The sequence below is a fragment of the Urocitellus parryii genome, chromosome 2, assembly GCF_045843805.1.
Source record: "Urocitellus parryii isolate mUroPar1 chromosome 2, mUroPar1.hap1, whole genome shotgun sequence".
NCBI lineage: Eukaryota > Metazoa > Chordata > Mammalia > Rodentia > Sciuridae > Urocitellus > Urocitellus parryii.
In genome coordinates this window covers 142,844,705-142,872,468 of record NC_135532.1, presented here as the reverse complement: position 1 = coordinate 142,872,468, position 27,764 = coordinate 142,844,705, and the positions used below count along the sequence as shown (strand labels likewise).

Here is a 27,764-nt window from a genome sequence, read left to right as displayed (position 1 = left end):
TTATCTTAGGAGGGCTGCTGTTTAAAAAATAAACTAAAGTTGTTAGTTGTGACTCTTCATTTGTGACCCTTAGTTATCACATCTCCCCTATCTTTATACCCTTAGCTTCTTGGCTTGAATCTTAGTAGCTAACTTGAGATTGAATACCTACATAAGATTATGTGAGTTTCCTTGACATGGCCCTGTCTACTTTTATCTTGAGTAAGTGAAATTTTAATGTGATTTTCTTACATTTTAACTTAGTGGTCATAAGAATTTACACTAGGATTTTATATCCAACCTCCTAATTTTACCATTTCTTAGTCATTACTTTGAAATTCCTAAAATCATTCTATGTTTAGTTTATATTAGGGTAATCTCTATAGTAGTAGGTGGTTTGCTAAATATATTTTAAGAAGATATACTGGAATACTCAGAAAAATCAGTTAGGATTATTCATTTGGCTATCATTATTTTATTATTACTGATAGTTGTTTCATAATTTGTCATAAGTGTATAGTACATGCAGTGGAGAAGAAAAGTACAGTGAGGAATTTCTCATGAACTGCCAAGTTTTTGTTTTTGGTACTGGGGATTGAACCCAGGGGTGCTTTACCACTGAGCTGTACCCCAATCCTTTTTATTTTTTTGTTTTGAGACAGGGTCTCACTGAGTTTCCAAGACTGGTCTCCAGCTTGTGATTCTTTTGCCTCAGCTCCTGGATATTTGGGATTACAAGCATGTGCCACCATACCCTGCTGGAATTGCCATTTGGAAAGCTGTACATCCTGAGAATCCCCTTACTTCTCAGGCGGATAAGAACAATTGGTTGTTCTAAAATGTCATGAAATTTGAGGAAGTGATTAGTTAGGAGTCCCAAGCTTATGGAAAATATGTGTCTTCTTGTTTGGGACAACTTTTTGCTTCTATTAAATTTCTTCAGTTTTTTTTTGGGGGGGGGACCAATTATTGTTGAAACTTGATGTGTTTGAAAAACCACTGTTTTAAAATCAGTAGAGTTTATTAAAAGGAATTATGATACTAAAATTAATTTTGTGTTTAAAATGTGTTTAAAAATATTATTAATTATTTTAGGGTCTTAGGGTCACCTATGCTCACAATAGTTCCTATTGTAAACAAAAACAACATTGAAAATTCAGTCAAGCATTTTAAACACAAATTAAGGGGACGACTGGGGAGTTTGCTCAGTGGTAAGGTACCGCTGGGTTTAGTCCTCAGTACTAAATAAATAAATAAATACATAAAATATTTTTGAATCTTATTATTATTAATCTTTTGAGTCTACCACTGTGATTTTGCTCAGTTAATTGTTTTTAAACTATAGGAAGCTCTTTCCTCTATTGCTTGAGAGCAAATAAACACCTTGAATTTTTATTGTTACTAATCTCTAGAAATGTTCTGTGAATTTATAAAGAATAAGTGGGATTTAGAATGAGAACTTTTGGAAAAATTCTTATGGTAAATTTCTTTTTTAAGAACTAAATTCAGTTCAGCACTGATTTTAATAATAATAGAAAATTGATAATCACCTTAATATTTTGAACATGATAATAGATGTAATATGTTGAATAATTAATAATGAATGAAAAAGAATCATACCTATCTATGTATGTGGATAGGTAACAGAAATCCAGGTGAATTGTTTATTAGTTTGTTTGTGGTCCTGGGGATTGAACCCAGAGGCACTTCACCACTGAGCTAGTTCCCCAGCCCCTTTACAGTTGTGTGCCACCATGTGCCAGGTTTCTGTTCTCATGAGTAAAAGGCTCAGGGGTTACTCCAGGAAAACTGGGATGACTGGACTTCGCAAAATAACCACACAAGAGACACAAATACCTTTTTCTTTGGGGTCACTGTGACCTTAAGGGTCTGCAGGAAGAGACAGAGAGAGAGCATGTGCTGACCCCTTTTATTGAGGAGAATCTATTCAAATGAGGCAAGGGGTCAGGTTTCAGGGGGCTCAGTCTATCTTCATGATGTCCATTGTCAGCAGGTTGACTGACACCTGGGTAGGCCACACCCAAAGACACAGTAAGACAAGGGGATACACACAAGGCACTTCCATGGAAGATTCTATCCTAAACAGGGCAAGGGGTTATATTACAAAAGGACAGGTAAGCGTAGCTTCACCCATGGGGCTGTAGCAAGACACACCCATTCACGAGACACTTGAACCCAAGAAGGTTGGGGAAAGCTCTACCACATTTCTGTGACTGAGCGCCTCAGCATCCAGCCAGGGAGTGTGAATCAGTCACATGCAAGGTTGGTCTCCCACAACCATGCCCAGTCAGATAAATTTTTAAAAGCAAATAGCAGAGAAATACATAAACAGGAACTTCGTAGTTAAAAGTATAGAAAAGTGCTTGGAAACTCACACATAAAACACAGGATGAACACCCAATGCAGGTCCCCTTGGGTGGAGGGAGAACGCTGCAGGCAAGGGTATACCAGAAACTTCCAGTTGCAGTTGTTTGTTCCTTAAGTAGGCAGCTGTCTGCAAGAGTGTCTGTTATTCATTCTTTATCTTTTTCCCTGTATTTTTGTAGGTCTAAAATATTTCAAATCAAAATTTGGGCTACAAGGATTGCATCCTCTTTTCCCTTTCCTTTTTCTATTTTTAAAATGCTAAATCTAAAAATTAACAGTGAGAAGGGTGAAGCCTATGGCAGGGATTTAGAAATCTGAATTCTGATTGTGTATTGTTTCCCCTAGGTTTTCTGGTCCAGTTTTTACTACTATTGATGTGACTCTGGAACAAAAGGTACCAACTTTTTCATACTTCTAGATGTTATATTAGCTTTTTGTTTAGGAGAAAAACTAGATAATGCTAAGCATAATCAATAAGAATATTTTTAATTGGATATGTTGTAAGAATTAATCTCTATAATTTTATAGCCATTATCACATGAGGGGGAACAAAGAAGGAATTACGTCATCTATAAGCAAATATTTAAAAAATGTTTTCCCAGGTTGGAGTGAAAAGAGGGTTATTCTTGGCACTGGACTGGTCTTAAGTTGGTTAATCAACTTCAAGATAAGTCTGAATATATTTGGGGTCCAGGTAGTATAAAACACTGTGCATAGTCATTGTGCAAGTAAAAATACCATTTGTCAGTTATACTCTCACTATATAATATCATGTGTTACTATAAATTAGTGACTTGTTAGTGTTTGTTACATTCTAAGAGAATTAAGAAAACCATTTTATTCCCATTCTGTTTCCATGGTAGGTTGCAATTAAACACATTTATATACAGAAATATCCATGGAAGGACCTGATCCCCAATGAGCTTTTGGTGATGAAAGAATTAAAGATTCCCAACATAATTAACTTACTGGACAGGTAAATATGTTTGAGGTTCTTTTAAAGATTGAGATAAAGATATGGAAATTTATATAGGCTTGTGTTTCAAAGGAAGGTTAGGGTTAGCCACTGAAGTAAACTTAAAAGAGAAAGAGGAGAGGTGAAAATAACTTACTCCAAGTTAGAAGGTTCTTTTGCTTACAAGGATATTACTTGGAAAGTAAGAGAAGTCAGCTAAATGAGGACATTGCTGATGGTGTGTATATTCAGGCAAATGATCAGAAGCAGAAACATTAAGGAATGGTCAACTGGGATTCATGTATTACCCCACAGAGTTGACTAGCAGACAATTCTTTTTTCAACTCCTATTCTTTGTGGGCAAATTGTATATGTTTATAGAAAGCTCATGTTTATATAAAGCTCATAGACCAGATGTGGTGGTGCACTCCTATAATCCCACTGACTGGAGACGCTGAGGCAGGAGGATCATGAGTTCCAAGCCAGCCTCCACAATTTAGGAAGGGCCTAATGAGTTGGCTCAGTGGTTGAGTACTTCTGAGTTCAATACTTGGTACCCCCACCAAACAATAAAAAGCTCATATAGATTAGAAATTGATTGAAAAGAAAAAAAAGGACAGAATAGAAAATTACATATTTTATTCAATTTTTTAAAGTTATCAAATATATGAATGAAAGACAACTAGTAAAAAATAATACTAGTGGTTGTATTAGAGAGTTACAGGTGATTTTCTTCCATATATAAATTGTTTAGGATGGGTAAATGATAATATATTTTGAGACTTTAGCCTAATCATGGGGTCTGGGTGTCTGTATTCATGGAAATAAATTTTCAGGTATATTTCTCTCTTTTGAAAGTAATATTTCAAGTCAGCTTGGTTTGTTGGTTAAGATAAGCAATAGGCTTTGGAATCATTACAACTTGACTTCAGATGCTGATTCTGTCACTTACTATGTGATCTTAGATGAGTTTCTTCACCTCTCCAAGCCTCTGTCTCTGTATCTGCAAAACAAGACCAATAATCCCTATGTTATAGGGTTATTTTTGTTGGAAAACTCTAAATATACACCGAGACTACTATTATGGGCAAACTATGACTTAAAATTCATAATGAATATCATAATGGCCCCCAGACATTTTTTTGTGCTGTTACATAGTAACTTTCCAATGTTTTTCTTGGCTCTCAAACTATCAGTTCTATAGTTTTATTATTATGGCACTTAACATTTGAACTCTGGAACAAAGAGGGTCATATGTTTAAAAAAATAAAATGTATGTTTTGTATGTACTGTTTTTAGTTACCTGGTCAGAGATGACTTGTTTGTAGTGACCGAGTACCTTGCTGGTGGGCCACTGACTGATGTTGTAACAGAAACCTGCATGGATGAGGCGCAGATTGCTGCTATGTGCATAGAGGTGAGTTTTCTTTCTTTGGGATAAAGCAGGGTGTGATGTATGGTCAGCAAGAAATGAATTAAAGGAAAGTTTTTCTGCACAGGGAATTTCTGCAATGTATACTGTTTCATCTCTGATGAGGGTTTCAAGCCTTCATGTGTAGGATACCTTGGGAATGGGATTTAGGCCCTTTTCTGTATGTGTGTGTGTTATTGGGGATTCAATCCAGGGGTGTTCCATCACTGAGCTACATCTCCAGTTCTTCTTATTTTTTTAAATTTTTGAGACAATCTCAAAGTTGCCTCGAACTTGTGATCCTCCTACTTCCACCTCTGGTGTAGCTGGGGTTACATGCATGCCTAGTTAAAGTCTTTGAAGAACTAAATTCACTGCAAATCTCTTTATAGTCATCACAATAGTTTATCATCCAGACAATGCACTTTTGAGAATAAAAGGGGGTGCTTTTAAAATATACCACTCAGCCAGGTGTGGCGGTGCCTGACGTAATCCCAGTTACTCAGGAGGCTGAGACAGGAGGATTGCAAGTTCAAGGTCAACCTCAGCGATTTAGGGAGGCCCTAAGCAACCCTGTCTCAATTTCAAATGTAAAAAGTGCTGGAGATATGTAGCTCAATGGAAAGTTTCTCTTGATTAAATCTCTAGTGTCCCTTTTCTGGCACCCAGTAGTACCTTCCCCCACCCCCCAAAAAATTGGGAACTAGAACTATCACAGACAAAGCACACATTCACCTTCCATATCAGTAAGTCTGCCTCTGGTTTTATTGAGCTTACTGAAGGCGAAGAAATGGTTGTTTCTTTATAAATTTTAATGAACTTTCAGATGTAATGTTTGCTTAAGCTATTTGAATTTTCCAAATTGCCTAAGTCTAAGCCAAAAACAAGCTCCATCTGTCTCTTCATAACTTTTCTATACAGGAGACTTAGGTTAATTGTTTGCTTATTGTCATTGATACTACTTTGTCCTGATGTCACAGGGATCTTTGTCATAAATGACAAAATTATAAATATTTATGAGGGACTATGGTGTAAAACATAGTGAATTATAAACTTTGTATAATACATAGTGAATTAGTTTTATAAAGGCAACATTCTTTGAAAATTTAATTCTGAGTTGTGTTTAACTGAAATAATTAAAGGAAGGAAGGAAGAACTTTTTCATAGTTCTGAATATCATCCCTTAAACAGACTATATTTAGTCACTTAAAAACTAATCAAAACTTAAGAATTTCTCTATTTATACTTTATTTTTATCAATTTTTTCATACCTGATATAAAATATATTTTAGGAGTTGTTCTAACTGCATTCACTTGAGGTTTCTTTTATGTTTCCCAAATTTTAACTTGTGACAAGTTTATTTCTACTTATTTGTATAAGTATTTTTCTGTGTCTTTTCAAGAATCTGATTAAATGCCTGGTAAATGTAATATGATAATAACATTTATATGTTTTTTCTTTGTATAATAGTAGAATATTTTGAATGATATTTTTACTAGTTACAAATAATGTACAGACTTTGTTGTTCTTCTACTCTGATGGAAATGAAAATGAAAATACAACTAACTTTTCCCAAGTATATAATTTATCCTATCAGTTTGTATTAAAAAACCAGGGGGCAAAGAAATTTTTTAAATCTCATTCTTGTATTTAAGGAAGGGGGTAATTTATGCTTGCTTTTAGAAAATATTTTTAGTTGCAGATGGTTATTATTTATTTATTTATTTTTAATTGTGGTGGATATTTTTGTTTCTTTGCTTTGGTTCTGGGTATCAGACCTAGGGCCTCAAACATTCTGGACTCTACCACTGAACTCTATCCCTAACCATATATTTTCATGCTTAGCATCAGGCTGTGGAGATAGCTTGACATAAAATCTACCAGAGAAGAAATGAAGAAGACAGAACATTATATTGACGAACCCCTCAATGCAACCAGACCACCCTCCATCTTGCCTGCTTCTCTCAGTGGCTCACATTGATGAAACCTCAGTTTCAAGTGAAAATAACCACAAGTTTATTCTCTACTGTGGAAATAATTTGTAAAGAACTTATGCTTATTCAAGAGCTATGTAATGTTTTGAACAACTAATAATAAAAAAAATTTTAAAAAGAACTTATGCTTATTTACCAAGTGCTATGTACTATTAGGCATTTAAACCTGAAAAGACCTAAAAGTCATATGGACTCATCCTTCATTTTATTAGAGACTACTGAACACTCAGTTTTTAAAATCCATGGCACAGACAGTGTTTGCCTAATATAGACAGTGCCCTGGGTTTGATTCCCAGCATTGCAAAAAAAAAAAAAATAGAAAAATATATGGATGAGCTGGGCACAAGGCAGGTGTCTGCAGTCTTAGCTCCTCAGGAAACTGAGGCAGGAGGATTATTTGAGGCCAGCCTGGGTAACATAGAAAGGCCTTGTCTAAAAAAATCATTGGGAAAGAAAGGACTTAATAAGATATTAGTTAAAAATGTCTCTAGATGAGATCACAGTGTGGAAGGGGATCCTCTAATTAAGTCATTATATTTTCAGAACTTTGCATATGAGATGATGCTTTCCTTTTAAATGTTAAGTATTGCAGGGTCTTTGGCTGAATACTATAGACAGTGCTAAAGGCCATAAGTAGTAGTTACAATGACTCTGTGTGAACTAGTGAATGGGACTTTCCAGGACTGTTTCATTGATATGTGTTTTCTTGTGTTCAGTGTTTACAGGCATTGGAGTTTTTACATGCCAATAATGTGATTCACCATGACATAAAAAGTAACAACGTACTTTTGGGGATGGAAGGAAATACATTCATTACTTATTTTTATTATGTTTCCTCCCTTTTTAATTAAAAAAAACCTCATCTGTTAATATTCTTGAAAATTAAAATATGGAAGAGGAAAGAGTCTAGTGGTAAAGACCATGAACTTGGACCTGAACTGGGTTTAAATGGCACAGCTGCTACTACTTGCTGAATAATGTTGGGCAAGTTAATCTCTTTGTGTCTCTTTTCTCATTTATTCTCTAAGGAAGATAATATTACCAATCTCAGGATTTTTTTTTTTTTTTGGAGGTTAAACATGTAAAGGACTAAGAAGCAGTGCCTGGGACTGTCCTAGTATTGATGCTGTCTTAGAGATATAAATTTGCATTTGTTTCTGCCATCTGTTAGACTAGTTTTTCTCATGGTACTCTTCAGCTTTCCCTGAGTTTTATCCAGTATAGCCTAAGCAGGAGGGGACTGTGTGACCCTGACCTCAGGGATGACAAAGGAAAATATGCCCTTTTCTAATGTTCATCTGTATGAGACATAGCAGAGTCAATGCAAAACATAGTGAACTTCTTTCCTCTGTGTCCAGAATCTCTGAATTCCTGCCATGCCCCCTGGAGGACTCAAGCAGAGCTATTAAAGTACATCTAGTAAGTTACTCAATCAGGTCATCAAAATATAAGATTCTATCTTTAGTTATCTTAGTGGGCAAGTTGGAAATCGATAATCACATTTTTGGAAGAGACATATGAAAATAGAATTAGACTTTTTTGGAAAATGTTTTGTGGTGACTCTGCCACTTACTAGATTAATGATCTTAGGTGAATTAATTAAAAACATATATGCCTTGGTTACCCTTTTTTATAAATGAGAATTATTTTAATAGTAAGCATACCTGTGGCTGGGTTTAGTGGAGCAAACCTATAATCCAGCAGTTTGGGAGGGTGAGGCAGGAGGATCGCAAGTTCAAAGCCAGCCTCAGCCATCTAGCAATGTCCTAAAGCAACTTAGCAAGACCCTGTCTCCAAATAAAACATTTTAAAAGCCTGGGGATGTGACTCAGTTGTAAGTACCAGTAAAAAAAAAAGGAAATTACCCAGAACAAATTTTTTAAAAATTACCCATCTCATAGTGTTATCGTGAGGATTAGATATTTTTACAAGGTTCTTGAACACAGTACCTCGGTTTTATAAACACTCGTTTTCATTATAAATATTACTTTACCTAACAGTTGCACTTTTCAGTATTCACTCCAGTAGAATTATTAAATATATGCATCACAATTAGTAAGAGGATATTCCTGCAACATGGTAAAGAAAAACTAAACTATCTTAAATGTAAAGAAATGGTAATCTGGTATGTTAATACACTATGTTATAGTTTTTTAAATGAGGCAGATAAATATATTAATATGGAAGGATCTCTGAAATGAACAGTTCATATAATATCCTAGTTAGGTAAAACAAAGCAGTTCATAGTTATTATTCATTCTTATGCAAATATCAAACAATCTAAAACTTACAGGCCTGATATACCAGTGGTTATATAAGTAGTTGAATGGCTTTAACAATAGAAGGGAAGAAAAGATCATAAATTCTCATCCTAACCTTTCCACAGAATTAAGTACTTTAAAGTTTTCTGTTTCTCAGTTATAGTGGAGAGAGTTGGAGTAGATGAAGGCTAGTTAGAACTTTGTCAGTATAATTGCACTCAAACGTTGTTCTTTTTTGTAAACTCTCTGCTAAGTTGTATGCTTAGTAATTCTAGTTTCTCTTTATTTCATTTAAAGTAGTTTCAGTATCTTGACGTTTGCCTGATTCATTTCATTTGGGTTTGGTGTCCACCTTTGGTGCTTCCCCCCCCCCTTTTTTTTTTTTTTTGCTTTTCAGTTTTACTAAAACTTTTAAGATAAAATGTATTATTTAGAATAAAAGCCTAATAACTTGCACTCTGTTGTAAGAAGAAAAAGCAAACAGTGGCAGTATATAACATCATCAAAATATTCAAATCCCAGTCTGGATTACATTATTATTAAATTCTTTTAAAAAAATGAAGGAGCCAAAATAGTCCAAATGAAATTCTGTCATCTGAGGTGGACTCCTTTACAAAACCATATCTAGAAGCTATTAACTCTAGATGTTTTATTTTTATTTCTAAGTGGACCTTGGTGTTTGTGCTCAGATCACCCCTGAGCAGAATACATGCACTGCCACAGTTGGAACACCCTACTGGATGGTATCAGAAATGGTTATGGGGAAAGCTTATGGCCCTAAAATCGACATATGGTCTCTAGGTATCATGGCTATTGAGATGCTGGAAGGAGAGACTCCATACATGAAGGAAGATCTCACACAGGTAAGACCAGTTTAACACCAGCTTCACTGTAAGAAACAAACTTTCCCTTAAGAACTTCCTTGTGTTGTTCATTGGCCAAGAATTTAGAATCAAAACTTGACAGATGAAAAGTAAAACCCCGAGAAGATGGTGGCAAATAGAGTGCATCACCCCCGTGTAGGTGAATAATGAGAGAGAATGGCCAAAAGCTTATCAACCATCATCAAGTGGATACACGTTCTTCTCAGCAGCACATAGATCCTTCTCAAAGATAGACCATAAATTATGTCATAGGGCTATTCTTAGTAAATATAAAGGTGTGGAGATAATACCATGCATCTTATCTGATCATAATGGAATGAAACTGGAAATCAATGATAAAAGAAGGAAGGAAAAATCCTACATCATATGGAAAATGAACAATATGTTACTAAATGATCAATGGGTCACAGAAGACATAAAGGAGGAAATCAAAAAATTCTTAAGAGATAAACGAAAATACAGACACACCATATCAGAATCTATGGGACACAATGAAAGCAGTTTTAAGAGGGAAATTCATTGCCTGGAGTTCATTCCTCAAAAAAAGAAAAAACCAACAAATAAATGAACTCACACTTTATCTCAAAAACCTAGAAGAGGAAGAGCAAAACAACAGCAAAGGTAGTAGAAGGCAAGAAATAATTAAAATCAGAGCATAAATCAACAAAATTGAAACAAAAAAAACATTGAAAAAATTGATAAAACTAAAAGTTGGTTCTTTGAAAAAATAAATAAGATCGACAGCCCCTTAGCCATGCTAACGAAGAGAAGAAGAGAGAGAACTCAAATTACTAACATACGGGATGAAAAAGGCAATATCACAACGGACACTACAGAAATATAGAAGATAATTAGGAATTATTTTGAAACCCTATATTCCAATAAAATAGAAGATAGTGAAGATATCGATAAATTTCTTAAGTCATATGATTTGCCCAGATTGAGTTAGGAAGATACAATTTAAACAGACCAATAACAAAGGAGAAAATAGAAGAAGCCATCAAAAGACTACCAACCAAGAAAAGCCCTGAACGGGATGGATATACAGCGTAGTTTTACAAAACCTTCAAAGAAGAATTAATACCAATACTTTTCAAGTTATTTCAGGAAATAGAAAAAGAAGGAGCTCTTCCAAATTTATTCTATGAGGCCAACATCACCCTGATCCCGAAACCAGACAAAGACACTTCAAAGAAAGAAAACTACAGACCAATATCTCTAATGAACTTAGATGCAAAACTCCTCAATAAAATCCTGGCAAATCGAATACAAAAGAATATCAAAAAAATTGTGCACCATGATCAAGTAGGATTCATCCTTGGGATGCAAGGCTGGTTCAATATACGGAAATCAATAAATATTATTCACCACATCAATAGACTTAAAGATAAGAACCACATGATCATCTCGATAGATGCAGAAAAAGCATTCGACAAAGTACAGCATCCCTTTATGTTCAAAACACTAGAAAAACTAGGGATAACAGGAACATACCTCAACATTATAAAAGCTATATATGCTAAGCTTCAGACTAGCATCATCCTGAATGGAGAAAAACTGAAGGCATTCCCTCTAAAAACTGGAACAAGACAGGGATGCCCTCTCTCACCACTTCTATTCAATTTAGTTCTTGAAACACTAGCCAGAGCAATTAGACGAAAGAAATTAAAGGCATAAAAATAGGAAAAGAAGAACTTAAATTATTACTATTTGCGAATGATATGATACTATATCTAACAGACCCAAAAGGGTCTACAAAGAAACTACTAGAGCTAATAAATGAATTCAACAAAGTGGCAGGATATAAAATCAACACGCATAAATCAAAGGCATTCTTGTATATCAATGACAAATCTTCTGAAATGGAAATGAGGACAACCACCCCATTCACAATATCCTCAAAAAAAAAAAATACTTGGGAATCAACCTAACAAAAGAGGTGAAAGATTTATATAATGAAAACTACAGAACCCTAAAGAGAGAAATAGAAGAAGACCTTAGAAGATGGAAAAATATACCCTGTTCATGGATAGGAAGGACTAATATCATCAAAATGGCGATATTACCCAAAGTTCTCTATAGGTTTAATGCAATGCCAATCAAAATCCCAGCGGCATTTCTTGTAGAAATAGATAAAGCAATCATGAAATTCATATGGAAAAACAAAAGACCCAGAATAGCAAAAACAATTCTAAGCAGGAAGTGTGAATCATGTGGTATATCGATACCAGACTTCAAACTATACTACAGAGCAATAGTAACAAAAACAGCATGGTACTGGTACCAAAACAGGAGGGTGGACCAATGGTACAGAATAGAGGACACAGAGACCAGTCCACAAAACTACAACTTTCTTATATTTGATAAAGGGGCTAAAAGCATGCAATGGAGGAAGGATAGCATCTTCAACAAATGGTGCTAGGAAAACTGGAAATCCATATGCAACAAAATGAAATTGAATCCCTTTCTCTCACCATGCACAAAAGTTAACTCAAAATGGATTAGAGAGCTTGATATCAAATCAGAGACTCTGCGCCTGATAGAAGAAAAAGTTGGCTCTGATCTACATATTGTGGGGTTGGGCTCCAAATTCCTTAATAGGACGCTCATAGCACAAGAGTTAATAACTATAATCAACAAATGGGACTTACTCAAACTAAAGGATTTTTCTCAGCAAGAGAAACAATAAGAGAGGTAAATAGGGAGCCTACACCCTGGGAACAAAGTTTTACTCCTCACACTTAAGATAGAGCCCTAATATCCAGAGTATACAAAAACTCAAAAAATTAAACATAAGATAACAACCCAATCAACAAATGGGCCAAAGACCTGAACAGACACTTCTCAGAGGAGGACATACAATCAATCAGGTACATGAAAAAATGCTCACCATCTCTAGCAGTCAGAGAAATGCAAATCAAAACCATCCTAAGATACCATCTCACTCCAGTAAGATGAGCAGCCATTATGAAGTCAAACAACAAGTGCTGGAGAGGATGTGGGGAAAGGGGTACTTTTGTACATTGCTGGGGGGACTGCAAATTGGTGCAGCCAATTTGGAAAGCAGTATGGAGATTCCTGGGAAAGCTGGGAAAGGAACCACCATTTGACCCAGCTATTGCCCTTCTCAGACTATTCCCTGAAGACCTTAAAAGAGCGCACTACAGGGATACTGCCACATAGATGTTCATAGCAGCACAATTCACAATAGCTAGACTGTGGAACCAACTTAGATGCCCTTCAATAGATGAATGGATTTTAAAAATGTGGCATTTATACACAATGGAGTATTACGAAGCACTAAAAAATGACAAAATCATGGAATTTGCAGGGAAATGGATGGCATTAGAGCAGATTATGCTAAGTGAAGCTAGCCAATCCCTAAAAAACAAATGCCAAATGTCTTCTTTGATATAATGAGAGCAACTAAGAACAGAGCAGGGAGGAAGAGCAAGAGGAAAAGATTAACATTAAACAGAGACATGAGGTGGGAGAGAAAAGGAGAGAAAAGGGAAATTCCATGGAAATTGGAAGGAGACCCTCATTGTTATACAAAATTACATATAAGAGGTTGTGAGGGGAAAGGAAAAAAAAACAAGGGAGAGAATTAAATTACAGCAGATGGGATAGAGAGAGAACATGGGAGGGGAGGGGAGGGGGAATAGTAGGGGATAGGAAAGGTAGCAGAATACAACAGTTACTAATATGGCATCATGTAAAAACATGGATGTGTAATCGATGTGATTCTGCAATCTGTATACGGGGTAAAAATGGGAGTTCATAACCCACTTGAATCTAAAGTATGAAATATGATATGTCAAGAGCTATGTAATGTTTTGAACAACCATTAAAAAAAACTTGACAAATCCTAACCTCTGCCCTTACTTTTTATCTATAAGTCACACTGCTTCTGAGTTATAGAGTTGAAAATATTAGCTAAAGAGTGTAGGTGTTTGTTAGTCAGCTGCATGGTTTCCTGTTTGGGGTATAAGTAAGCATGGACTCACCTTTCTACATAGTTGAAGTCTCCTAGTTATGTGCCTCTTTCTACACAGTGAAGGTACTTATCTTACACATTTAAGTACCTTGGATATAGAAACCAGGTTATCCACTTTGAACTTCAGCCTCTGATACCCAAAGTCCAGAAAAGAGGAAAGCAAGATGGCTCCTCTGAGAAAGCTGTATCACTGACAGTGTTCAAGTCCATTTCCAAACAGAGTAGACTTTGAACAAGTAAATATTCTTGCAACTGAGGTGAATTTCAACCATCCTCACATCTCCTTTTCAAAGAGTATATGTGGCCAACACCATTAGTAATTAAGGAAATACAAATCAGAACCACAGGACACCACTTTACACCTAATGTCAGACAAATAATCAGTGCTGGTAAGAATGAAGGATAAAGGGAATTGTTTGCCAGGCACACTGGTGCACACTTGTAATCCCAGGAATTTGGGAAGCTCAGGTAAGAGGATTGAAATATTGAGGCCAGCCTGGGTAACTTCACAAAACTCTGTCTCAAATTTAAAAGGCCGTGGATAATAGACAAACTCTAGGTAGGGCAGAAAGGTGGGAGGGGAAGGGAGGGGGCAGGGGGTTAGCAATGATGATGGAATGAGATGGACATCATTATCCAAAGTATATGTATGAAGAAACAAATTGGTGTGAATATACTTTATATACAACCAAAGATATGAAAAATTGTGCTCTCTATGTGTAATAAGAATTGTAATTTATTTTTAAAAAATGAATTTAAAAATTAAAATATAAAAACAAAAAATAAAGTATTAATTTAAAAGATTAAATAAAATAAAAAGGCTGTGGATGTAACTTAGAGGTAGAACACTCCTGAGTTCAATTCCTAGTACTATAAAAATAAAAATGAAAAAATGATTGGAACACTCATATATTGCTTGTGGGAATATAAAATGTTGCTCTGCTTTTTTTGAAACAATTTGGGAGTTCCTCAGAAAGTTAATATTGAGTTACCATATGACCTAGCAATACCATTATTAGTTATATATCCAAGAGAATTAAAAGCATATGTCCAGGACTGGGGTTGTAGCTCGGTGGTAGCATGCTTGCCTTGCATGTGTGGGGCACTGGGTTCAATCCTCAATATCACATCAAAAAAGAAAATTAAATAAAAATAAGTAAATAAATAAAAAGCATATATCCATGGAGTGGGAGATGTAGCTCAATGGTAGAGTGCCTAGCAGACCCTGGGTCAGTCCACAGCACTGCCAAAAGAAAAAAAGGCAATAAAATCACATGTCCACACAAAATTTGCACGAAGTGTTCATAGCAGTGTTATTTAGAATAGCAAAAAGTGGAAACAACCCAATTACCTGTCACCTGATGAACAGTGGAATATTGTTTGACCATAAAATGGAAGGAAGTTCTGATACATGTACAACATTGACCCTTGGATGTATTCTACTAAGGAAAATAGGTCAGGCAGCAGAGGGAATTGAATTTGCATATTTTTTATATACTTTATATTCTTTTTATATACTTTTTTATGTTTTTTGCCCCATTGCCAAAGATTCCAGTTCAACTAAGCAGTTAAGTAGTTTTGACAGTAGATCTATTTAGAACACTTTCCAGAGCCATTTTCAAAACCCTTTTGTTTCATATATTCATTTAGCCAATATTGAATTTAGTACCTGCCTTGTGCAAGGCACTGTTCAACTTGCTGCCTAGAGAACCCACAAAAATTCCTACCCTTGTTGAACCTACATTCTAGTGGAAGGAGAGAAACAAGAAGGGAAATTATAATAATACATTAAGTAATGGACTCTTTAAGTGCTGGACTGGCAGAGAGAGAGCATCAGGGGACTGTTTTCAAAAGGGTCCTTATGGAGGGCTTCTCTGAGGTGACATTTGGACCAAGATATGAGATTGGTGCTTATTTACCTAGGGAAGAGCAAGGCAAGCTGAAGAAACAACAAATCCAAAAGCCCTGAGGCAGGAATGTTCCTGGTGCAGTGAAAGATCTCAAAGGGGGCTGGGATTGTGGCTCAGCAGTAGAGTGCTTGCCTGGCACAGGCAGGACCTGGGTTCGATCCTCAGCACCACATAAAAATAAAGGCATTGTTGTGTTGTTCCATCTATACCTAAAAGATAAATAAATATTTTAGGGAAAAAAAAAAGATCTTGAAGGGCTTTGGCAGAGTCACAGTGCACTGAGCAAGCAATAGGTGGTGAGAGGTCAGTGAGTGAGGCCCTGTGTAGTGCTTTGTGGGGATTCTGGCTTCCACTCTAAGATGGGGAAATCAGTGGAAAGTTTAGAGCAGAGGCATGGTCTTACTTAAATATTTAGAGGCTCACTCGTTATTAAGTTCTTAGGAATGATGAAGTTGGCATATAGCTTTTGAAGGAAAAGAGTTTCAGTAGATTCAAATTGTTTTGAAATGTGACTTTTAAAAAGCTTGGGAAGGTTTAACAGGATAGTCCACATTGGCAGTAGGATTGTCATGATTTTTCTTTATACTTTTATGCACCCCAGGTGGGGTTTTTGTTGTTGTTGATTTTGTTTTCTTTAAGCAAATGTATTGCATTTATACTTCAACCCAGAAAAGATGAAGCTGCCAGGCCTGAGGGCACATACCTGTAATCTCAGCTTCTAGAGAGGCTCAAGCAGAAGGATCCCAAGTCTGAGCCTGCCTGGACAACTTAGAGATACCCTGTCTCAAAAAAAAAAAAATGAAAAGAGGGCTGGTGTATAGCTCAGCAGTAGAGCACTTATTTGCCTAGCATATTCCTGGGTTCAATTCCTGCATCACTCCCTATAAAGAAAGGGCGGCGGGGGGGGGGGGGAGAGAAAGGAGTGAGGGAGGAAGAGAGGGAAGTTGAAGAAGGAAGAGGAGGAGGAGAAGAAACAATAAAGGAAGGGAAGGAGGGAGGATACAAAATTCAAGCAGGAAGAGATAATGATAACCTCATTTTACTCACTGTAGTATTTATAGTGATTGTCTTTGCAGAATTCAGAGGGGCTGGAGATGTTGTTCAGTGGTAGAGTGCTTTCCCAGCATGCACAAGGCCCTGGGTTTGGTTCAACACTACACACACACACACACACACACACACACACACACACAAAATAGTTCCATAAACTTGATAAATTACATTAAAACTTGTTGAGTACCTTTAAAATGTCATAAATGCTATACCCAATGGTTGCACACCTGTAATCCCAGTGACTGGAGTGCTAAAGAGGGAAGGGTCACAAGTTTAAGACCAGCCTCAAGAATTTGGTGAGACCTTATCTCAAAAATTAAAAAGAAGGGTTAGGGATGTAGCTCACTGGTAAAGCCACCCTGGGTTCAACCCTCAGTATTCCATTCCCCACCACACACACACAAAAAAAGAATGTCACATATGTTCCTCTATTTTTAGGCCTTATACCTCATTGCCACCAATGGAGCACCAGGACCTACAAACCCAGGAAAAGTTTCCCCAGCATTCCTGGACTTCCTGAATAAGTGCCTTGAAGTGGAGGTGGAGAAAAGAGGTTCAGCCTGGGAATTACTAGAGGTAAATTTGGAAACGATGCAATTTGGGGAAAATATTGAGTCTTTTTGAATGACCCACAGAAAGTTTTCATTTCATATTCATTGATCACTACCAATAAGGCAGCTGCTCCATTTTAGGGTTTCATCTGCCAGGAGTAAAAGTTTAATTTTGTGATAGTTTGTTTTGGTATATTATCAAATATCATGTCCATTCTATGCTGCTGTGAGTGTATTAATGGGCTGTTTAACTGTCGATTTTTAGAATTTAGAACAATTAAAAACAACTGTTTTCAAAACAGTTATGAAAGTTATGGTTGTGATTATGAGAGATTTGGGCAGGTATCAAAATATGGGTTGTTTAAATCAAATGTATTCATAAGTAGTCTTCAGGCCTTAGTTGAAAGAACATGTTTTGCTTCTAAATTATGCACTTTTTGTTTCCTCTCTTTATCAGCACCCATTCCTGAACTTGGCAAAACCTCTCACAATTTAACAAGCCACACATCATGGCGGACAAGGAGGTTCTCAAGAAAAGCTACTAACATGGCATCCTGTTCTTTCAGTTTCTGAAAAAAAATTTTTTTTAAACTTTAATAAAGTGTTCATAGTTGTAAAAGACTTGTAACATAAAATTTGCCATTTTAGCCATGATAAGTGGACAGCTCACAGGCATTAATTACACATAAAATATTGTACAACCTTCTGTTTCCAGAACAGTTTTGTCACTCCAAATAGAAGCTCTGTCACCATGTAAGTAATAACTCCCATTCCTCCTCCTCCACCCCTTGGCTGACACCATTCTTTTTTTCCCTTGTATTTGTTCTAATTAGTTATACATGACAGTAGAAGGCACTTTGACACATCATACACAAATGGAGTATAACTTCTCATTTTTCTGGTTGTACATGATGGATGTAGAATCACATCAGTCATATAGTCACATATGCACATAGGGCAAAAATGTCCAATTCATTCTACTCTCCTTCCTACCCCCACACCCACTACCCTCTGCCTAATCCAAAGTAACTTTATTCTTCCATAGCCACGCTCCTTATTGTGAATTAGTGTCAATATATCAGAGAAAACATTTAGACTTTGGGTTTGGTATTGGCTTATTTGGCTTAGTATGATATTCTCCACTTCCACCCATTTATTGACAGATGCCATCACTTCGTTCTTCTTTAAAACTGAGTAATATTCCATTGTGCATGTAGGCCACATTTTCTTCATCTGTTGAAGGACACCTAGGTTGGTTCCATAGTTGTGAGTTGAGCTGCTTTGTAACATTGATTTGGTTGCGACACTGTAGTATGCTGATTTTAAGTCTGTTGGGAATAGACTGAGAAGTGGGATAACTGGGTCAAATGGTGGTTTCATTCCAAATTTTCTTAGGAATCTCCATACTGCTTTCCATAATGGTTGCACCAATTTGGAGTCCCACCAGCAATCTATGAGTGTGTCTTTTCCCCCACATCCTCGACAACATTTATTGTTAACTTGTCTTCTTGATACTTGCCATTCTGACTGAAGTGAGATGAAATCTGAGAGTAGTTTTGATTTGTATTTCTCTAATTGCTAGAGATGTTGAACATTTTTTTCATATATTTGTTGATGAACATATATCTTCTGAGAATTGTCTGTTCAGTTCCTTAGTCCATTTATTGATTGGGTTATTTGGTTTGGGGGTGTTACGATTTTTGAGATCTTTATATATTCTGGAAATTAGTGCTCTATCTGATGTGTGGGTAGTAAAGATGTTCTGCCACTCTGTGGGCTCTCTCTTCACATTATTGATCATTCCCTTTGCTGAGAAGAAGCTTGTGAGTTTGAATCCATCCATTATTGATAAGTAATATTATTTTATGGCTCAGAATATGGTCTGTTTCAATGAAAGTATGAAGGGCTCTCAAAGGGAACGGGAGTTCTGTAGTTGTTGGGTGTTGTATTCTGTAAAGTCAGGCTGAGGTAGTTGATACTCTTGCTCAAACCTTCTATGTCTTTATTAATATTTTTGCCCAATTAGTGTATTTACTGAGAGGTATCAAAATCTCCCACGATTGTTGGTAACTGTGTGTTTCTCCCTTTCGTTCTGTTGATTTTTGCTTTATATATTTTGAAGCTCTGTTACTGGGTGCAGGAACAATAATTATTGTCATATCTTTCTTCAGAATTTCTTTTTTTAAAAAATATAGAACCACATGAATATCTTTTATTGTGAAATAAAATAATCTAAATGATTGTAAACCCAAGAAACAAAAAGAGAAGCACTTAAACATTTAGTACAACACATACATTTTGAAACCCTGACATTTTTGAGTAGTACTTATAGGCTAAATACACCTTTCCCTTCCCTTTACAACATACCACTGCAACCTGTTTGTTTATAGAATGAAGACCTTAAGGAAAAGCCTTATTCACATTCCTGTTAAAGAAAGAAATATTTTTTCTTAGGACAGTGTAGCTGAATTTGATTAAACACTGGTAGAGAATCCAATATTTATATCAGACAAATAAGATGATAGATGATATTTCATTATCAACAAATTCCTATTAATACAGCTAAACAGTTAATTAAATTATTCAGATGCATTTATTGAATTTCTACTATGTGTAACTATTGCTCAAAGGCAGACACATTGCCAAAGATGTAAAGTGGGCCACTAAAACAAAATAATAACTCCAGAAGTTTATAACTTTGGTATACTAAAATACCCAAATAATAAGAAGAATGATTGCCGCTACTATTGCTGCTGCTTGGGCTAGGGATGTGGCTCAAGCGGTAGCGCGCTCGCCTGGCATGCGTGCGGCCCGGGTTCGATCCTCAGCACCACATACAAACAAAGATGTTGTGTCCGCCGAAAACTATTGCTGCTGCTTCCAAAATTGCCCAGTTTATTTCTAGGGAACAGTTCAGACACTGGAAGAATATAATTCAAGTTTAAGCATCAATAAGTGATGGCTATACCTTTATGATTTAACACAACAGCAATGTGAAGTACATTCTGGTGATCTACAGTGCTACCATCTATGCAAGGCAGTCTAGGAAATGACACTAATTTTTTTTTAAAAAAGACAATATTAATTTTATAATAAACCAGGACAAAGACCAATTGCAATTTAGAGGGAAAGCAAAACCTTCCCTCTACTGCTAAAATTATAATTCCTCAGACACGGTCATCATTGGGAAGCATGGGTGTAGGCTAGATAAATTTATACCATATTGAATAATACAGCCAAGTTTTTTGTATGTAACCCTGAAGACTTTCCAACTTATTTTTCAACATTACAATTGTAGGAATGGGAATTAAAGAAATGAAAAGTATTTTCTTAGACATAACTAACAGGTTTGTTACAGTCCTCAAAGTCAAAATGTGATACATCACCCTAACACCCTAACACAAACTATTTTGTCTATCACCCATAAGACATAACTTCATAGGACATCACATTTCCAAAGACTAAGTACTTCTTTCAATTTCCTTGAATTTTTAAAAAGCTTCCTAAACTATAGAAGTTTTTTTTTTTTTTATTGGTCGTTCATAACATTACATAGTTCTTAATACATCATATTACACGGTTTGATTCAAGTGGATTATGAACTCCCGCTTTTACCCCGTATACAAATTGCTGTATCACATCAGTTACCCTTCCATTGATTGACATATTGCCTTTCTAGTGTCTGATGTATTCTGCTGTCTGTCCTATTGTCTACTATCCCCCCTCCCCTCCCCTCCCCTCCCCTCCCCTTTTCTCTCTCTACCCCTTCTACTGTAAATCATGTCTTCCATTTGTATTCTCTTGACTTACCCCTCCTTACCTCTTATATGACATTTTGTATAACCCTGAGGATCGCCTTCCATTTCCATGCAATTTCCCTTCTCACTCCCTTTCCCTCCCACCTCTCATCCCTGTTTACTGTAAATATTCTTCTCAAGCTCTTCGTCCCTACCCTGTCCTTGTTTACACCCCTTATATCAAAGGAGTCATTTGGTATTTGTTTTTTAAAGATTGACTAGCTTCACTTAGCATAATCTGCTCTAATGCCATCCATTTCCCTCCAAATTCTATGATTTTGTCATTTTTTAATGCAGAGTAATACTCCATAGTGTATAAATGCCACATTTTTTTTATCCATTCATCTATTGAAGGGCATCTAGGCTGGTTCCACAGTCTTGCTATCGTCAATTGAGCTGCTATGAACATCGATGTAGCAGTGTCCCTGTAGCATGCTCTTGTTAGGGCTTTAGGGAATAGACCGAGAAGGGGAATAGCTGGGTCAAATGGTGGTTCCATTCCCAGCTTTCCGAGAAATCTCCATACTGCTTTCCAAATTGGCTGCACCAATTTGCAGTCCCACCAGCAATGAACAAGAGTGCCCTTTTCCCCGCATCCTCTCCAGCACTTATTGTTGTTTGACTTCCTAATGGCTGCCAGTCTTACTGGAGTGAGATGGTATCTTAGGGTAGTTTTGATTTGCATTTCTCTGACTGCTAGCGATGGTGAGCATTTTTTCATGTACTTGTTGATTGATTGTATGTCCTCCTCTGAGAAGTGTCTGTTCAGGTCCTTGGCCCATTTATTGATTGGGTTATTTGTTATCTTATTGTCTAATTTTTTGAGTTCTTTGTATATTCTGGTTATTAGGGCTCTATCTGAAGTGTGTGGAGTAAAGATTTGTTCCCAGAAGTTTTTTTTTTTTTCCAGGTCAAGTGTTATCTTCTGGCAAAGTACCTTCAGGATAAATATGCTTCATCATTTATATATCCCACAATTAAAGCCTCCATTTACAAGCTTAAAACCAGCTCCTGGTCTCTTTGTTCAGAAATCCCCACACTTATTTTTAAAAATTACTTAAAACACTAGAGGAAAAAATCCCTCTGAAAATCAAACTCAACTTCATTTCTTAAAAAAAAAAAAAGCCTCAGTTAAAAAGTAAAAAGCCTCAGTAGTCTTCTATTCAGAAACATGCTATTCCGTGAGTAAATAAAATTAAGTGAAAATAATAAAGTTATTAAATAGCAAACTTAAAATAAACACATGTAGTCTGGAGTTCTCAGAGAAAATAATAGGGAAATATCTGTTTCTGGTAAATTCACATTCCTTTCTGTACCAGTTTCTACAATGATTAGGCAACACTGCCCTCTTATGGACTTATTGAGCTACCTCCCTTAGTTCTTGTGAAAAAATTTCCCCAGGATGGGTTGATCAGCACGCTTGCTCGCACATACATTCATTCTTTTGCTTCTAGAACAGTCTTTGCCTTTCTGTGAATGACTCTGAAGTCCAAGGAGACCCTAGAGAGGCCGTGAGACTTTAAGAAATCTCATTGAAGGGACCATAAATTGACATTTGTTGCAGTGGTTTTCAAGTCAGAGTAATCAGAATCATTCGCGGGCTTGTTAAACACAAGTTGCTGGGCCCCACATTCAGACTTTCTGCTTCCTTAAATTGGGATCGAGTATAAGAACTTACTAGATGATCCCAGCTTTCCTGGATGGTACTTTCCTGGATGGTACTAATGATCCAGTCCTGGGACCACACTTTGTGGGCGGGGCAGGAAGAAGAGGGCATGTCAGCTCCAGGCCCTCTGTGGGTCCCAAACAGGATTCTGGAGTTCTTTTTATCAGAAACTCCTGAAGAGATATTTTAAAGCAAGTGTCTCTTCTCACAGGCATTTTGAGGACCTCAAAACCTAGTGGGACTTGGAGAGAACCCAGAGGGTGGCACCCTCTCCAGCCCCAGTTCAAATCATCAGGGTGGGGTCAGGGACCCGCCCCTACCACTAGAAATAACTCCAAAACAGGTGTATCTGCACAGCTATGTGAGATCTAAAAGGTTCTTGATAAAGGAAAAAGAGTTTTCAGGTCACAAACTCCATTAGGATCATAGGAGTGAGAAGTTCCTAATATGCAAACCCAGGCTGCATGTCAGTGATGGTAAAAGGGCTGTGAGCATCCACCCACTTTCACATCCTTTGCACTCAGTTCTTAGCCCAAAGTGGTGTTTTTCTGGAGCATCCCATGGGAGAAGTTTCAGGCCGAGGTCATTAGGGGGGAAGGACGCTCTCAGAAACTAACAACCCTGCGGGCTGGTCAACAGAGATCCTGAGGTCCTGGCCACAGTAAAGATTTGGTGCAGAGTTGGATCCGGGACTCCAGCTGCACACTAAGTTCGTCCAGAGCCCCGGTGCAGGACTCCAGGCTCCCCACCAGTCAGAACCTCCTGGCTAACCTTGGTGGCCCCCTCCGCGCGCCTGGGGATGAGGAAGCCACGTGAGCCAAAGAAGACAAAGAAGTAGACAGAATTGTACAGGGCCAGGGAGGCGTTCCTCCCGCTCTGCAGCAGCTGGCGGTCCCCGCGGCCCTGCCAGTGGCAGAAGAACTCCAGGCAACTCAGGATCTCACGCATCTGTCCTGGCAGGTGGCAGTGATCTCCTGCACCCTCCGCACCTCCCCGGAGTTGAAAATCAGGAAGCGATCGGATGTGATGGTGACTGCCCCTCCAGTGGTGGCCACCCCTAGTCCCACAGCCGACGCAAGAAGTGAGGCACCCAAGGTGACAGGGCTGAGCGAAAGCCCCACGATAGCAGCTACTGCGCCCGCAGTGCTCAGTGAGCTGCCCGCCACTTTGGCGGCCAGGGATCGCCTGCGGAGGCGCTCTAGGCGCCGGGCCATCTCGCGCAGGCGCAGCACCTGGCCGTGGAGCTGGCCGCGGCGATCCAGCAACAGCCCTTGGAAGCGACGCAGCGAATCCGCACCTTGCTGCTCCCAGGCCAGAGGCCGCTTCATGCCCATTTACTTCTGGCTGCCTCCAGGAAAGAAAATTCCCAGAATTTCTATATATGGTATAATACCTTTGAAGTTTATTTTATTTGATATTAATACAGATTAATATTAATAAAAGTTCCAACTTTCCATTCTTTATTTTTACATTATTTTCCTGAATTTTTTAATTTTCAATTTACCTGTATCTTTATATTTAAAGCACATCTCTTATAGACATGATTAGGTCTTGATTTTTATTAACCCATTCTGATAATCTCTGCCTTTTAACTGAGTATTTAATTCATTCTGTTCAATGTAATATTGATATATTTGGATTTAGGCCTCATATTTTGCTCTTTGTTTTCTGTTTGTACCATCTGACCTTTGCTCTTCTGTTCTTCCTTTTCTGTAATCTTAAATTTTTACCATCAACTTAGAATTAATGTTTTTATCTAAAATATAATAGTCTTCTAAGTCCATACTATTTTTTTTTTTTTTTAATTTTTAGAGACAGGGTCTCACTACATTTCTTAGGGCCTTGCTGTGTTGCTGAAGCTGGCTTTGATACTCCAGTCTCAGCACTCTTTCTAGCATATTTTAGGAGAAGTCCACTAAGATTCTTATCTTTGCTCCTCTTTGAGTAAGATTATCCATTTCTTTAAACACCATCTCTTTGTCTTTGATTTTCAGCAATTTGAAACATGCTAGGTGTAGATTTGGGGTATTTACCTTGTTTGATGTTCTCTGAACTCCATGTATTTATTACTTCAGAAAAGTTTTCCATCATTATTACTTGAAGTCTTTCCTCAACTCTGTTCTATTTTGCTTCTCCTCCTACTATTCCAATTGCACAGTTGATTATCTTTTGCAATTGCCCCGTCGTTCTTAAATTTTCTGTTTCAGTTTTTCTTTTCTCTTTGCAATTTTGCCTGAGAAGTTTCTTCTGACCTATCTGCAAGTCCACTAATATTCTCTTCAGTCACATCTAGGGTACTGATGAGCCCATCAAAGGCGTTAATCATTTATCTTAGTGTTATTCCTAGTCTTTCCTTTTCTTATTTACAGTTTCCATTGCTCAGCTGACATTATCTTTTCTTTAATATTCTTTTTCAGCTGTAACCTTGAGCATCTCAATCATAGTTGTTTCAAATTCCTATCTGATAATTCCAACATCTAAATCATCTGTGGGTCTCATTCTAATGCTTGCTTTATGTCTTTAGACTTTGTTTCTTCTTGCCATTTAGTCTGCCTTATAATTTTTTTGTTGTTGAAAGTCAGACATAGTGTATTGAATAATAGGAACTGAGGTAAATAGGCCATTTATTTGGTGAGATTTTCTGCTAATCTGACTAGAAGTTCGTGTTTTCTGTAGCCAAAGGGGCCAGAAACTTTAGATTTTTATAATGTCTTTATGTTCATTTCTTGCCCAGAAAGAATTTGTGTCTTCAACTCTTTCAGCTGTAATTCTCTATAGTTGTGCTGGAGGCTTTTTGGTATAGTGGCACAGTAGAGAGGAAAGAAGGATTCTCTGGTCTATGATTAAATCATAGTGTTGAGTGAGCCTGCATTTCTGGAGTGTGACTTTCACTGCTGTTTCTTACTTTTCCACAACCACTAGCACCTTGCATGAGACAAGAGCCTGGAGTAGGAGAAATGCTTTCCCTGTCATGGGACAAAGCTCTGGTGAAGTCCTTTTCCTAGGAGAGTAGGTTTCTGTTCTGGAGAATGGTTGCTCTTTTCACAATGGTTACCTTTCCCCAACCCCTGCCAGAGCCATAAGGGTATCTTCATTGGCTCTTTAGCAAGAGAAACTAGAAAGGTTCCTGGAGTAGAGCCTGAGGGGCGGGGGCTCTCTAAGGCTGTGTCCCAGGAGTTTCTGACTCCCACACTAATGTACCAACAATTTATCAGAATTACCATTAGGTGTTCCTACCAGTTGATGGCTCCTGTGGCTTCTGCTTCAGGGGAACAGAGCTGTCCATGAACTGGATTCAGCTCTTTCTCCAGATTTCATGGTGGCAGTGTGCCCTGCTACCTCAGTTCTCTAGTGGAGATGTAAAAGTTGCTGATTTTCCATTTGTTCCTATTATAAGGCTGGAAGTCACAACTTCCAAGCTCTTCGTATGTTGGAGCTAAAACCAGAAGTTTCTTTCAGCGCTTTAAAGATCCCTCTCACAATCTTCTGACCTCTATTGCTTCTGGCAAGAATCCAACCATTATTATTTATATGTAATTTATCCTTTATCTCTGGCCATTTTCAAAAAATTTGTATTCAGTTTTTAGCCATTTGATTCATATGCACTCAGATCTGTTTTCTTTGTATATGGGCTGTGTTGGGCGGGGGGTGTCTATGTACTTCTAGAATGTGTAAATTTATATATTTTGCCAAATTTGGAAAAACTCTCATCCATGTTCTGTCAAATTTTTTTTTCCTCTCCTGTTCCATTACATCTGTCTTCTCCCTCTGAGGTTCCGATTCATGTATCTTGGGCCCTTTGGATATCACCCTGCAGTTCACTAAAGCTCTGTTCTTTGTCCACACATTTTTTCCTTTATGATGTTAATATCAGATGGTTTCTATTCTCTTCCTTCTACTTCACAGACCCTTTTCTCCTTTTTCCTTATTTTGAAACACTTCCATCTTTGTATGATTATTATAATATTTAATCTTGTGTCATGTCTATGAGATTAGAATGGAAGGTGAGGTGTATCTTTGATATAATCATCTGTGATTCCTGAGAAGGAAACAAATATATGCCTCATTCTTTAAAGAGGCTGGTCAGAGAGAGAGGCTGGAGTGTATATGGATGCTGGAGAGTCAGGAGAATCTCCCTCTGGGCTGGCCAGATGGGCCAGGTTTAATCAAAGAATATCTTGAAGCCAACTAGGATAATGTAGACCTCTAGATCAAATGGGAGTCAATGTGGCAAACAACCAGCTGGTCACTGATGATGGCACCTTGAATATGAGTGTGCCTGTTGTCCACAGCAGCAGGAATACATGTCCTGGTGTGTTTATGCCAGAGACGTGCTTTAGATGAGAGTGAAATCCTATAAGGAAACTAAAGAGAATAGAAGAAATAAAGTTGACCATATGTTAGCTAGAATCTAAAAGGTTTGTTCCTTCTAGTTATTATTATTTAGAATGTTCTCTCAGTGGACTCTTTCTGTATGTAGTAAGTCACAGAGGAGAAACCTGGCTGACAGCACTTTAACTTCTCAAACAGCATTACCCTAACTGAATGATCAAACTTCAACATCACCTATACTGGACAACAGATGTTAAGTTCCCCTCCATGAAGCAACAGGAGGTAAGCAATATCATCTGTCCTATTCCTGCAGAAAACGTTTTGACTAAAACAGATCATGAGGAGGCAATCAGAAACATTGAAATTCTGCAAAACAACTGTCCAGGACTCCTCAACAATGTCAGTGCTGTATAAAAACAAAATCAGAGAACCCTTATAGATTAAAAGTTTCTAAAGAATCATGACAAAAAAATGTAACGTGATCCTTGATCATATCCTGTATTGTTTAAAAATCCAGCTATAATGGATTTACGAAAATTCAAAATGGTCTACATACCTGATAATAGTTTCATGTCAATATCAAAT

The 27,764-nt window shown here is 37.3% G+C and overlaps 1 protein-coding gene and 1 pseudogene across 1 annotated transcript in view; one reads left to right on the top strand and one right to left on the bottom strand.

Annotated features, from left to right (window-relative positions):
* LOC113178722 (serine/threonine-protein kinase PAK 3-like) overlaps window positions 1-17,929 on the top strand; it is a 132,221-nt gene extending 114,292 nt beyond the window's left edge. Inside the window, 9 exon segments of the mRNA XM_077795512.1 lie at window positions 2,087-2,094; window positions 2,713-2,761; window positions 3,231-3,343; window positions 4,622-4,739; window positions 7,445-7,545; window positions 9,657-9,852; window positions 17,272-17,409; window positions 17,842-17,874; window positions 17,876-17,929. Of these exon segments, the coding sequence (XP_077651638.1) occupies window positions 2,087-2,094; window positions 2,713-2,761; window positions 3,231-3,343; window positions 4,622-4,739; window positions 7,445-7,545; window positions 9,657-9,852; window positions 17,272-17,409; window positions 17,842-17,874; window positions 17,876-17,929 (810 nt within the window).
* A 5,504-nt stretch (window positions 17,930-23,433) lies between these two features.
* LOC144253414 (apolipoprotein L domain-containing protein 1 pseudogene) lies at window positions 23,434-24,181 on the bottom strand (annotated as a pseudogene).
* Between the last annotated feature and the right edge of the window lie 3,583 nt (window positions 24,182-27,764).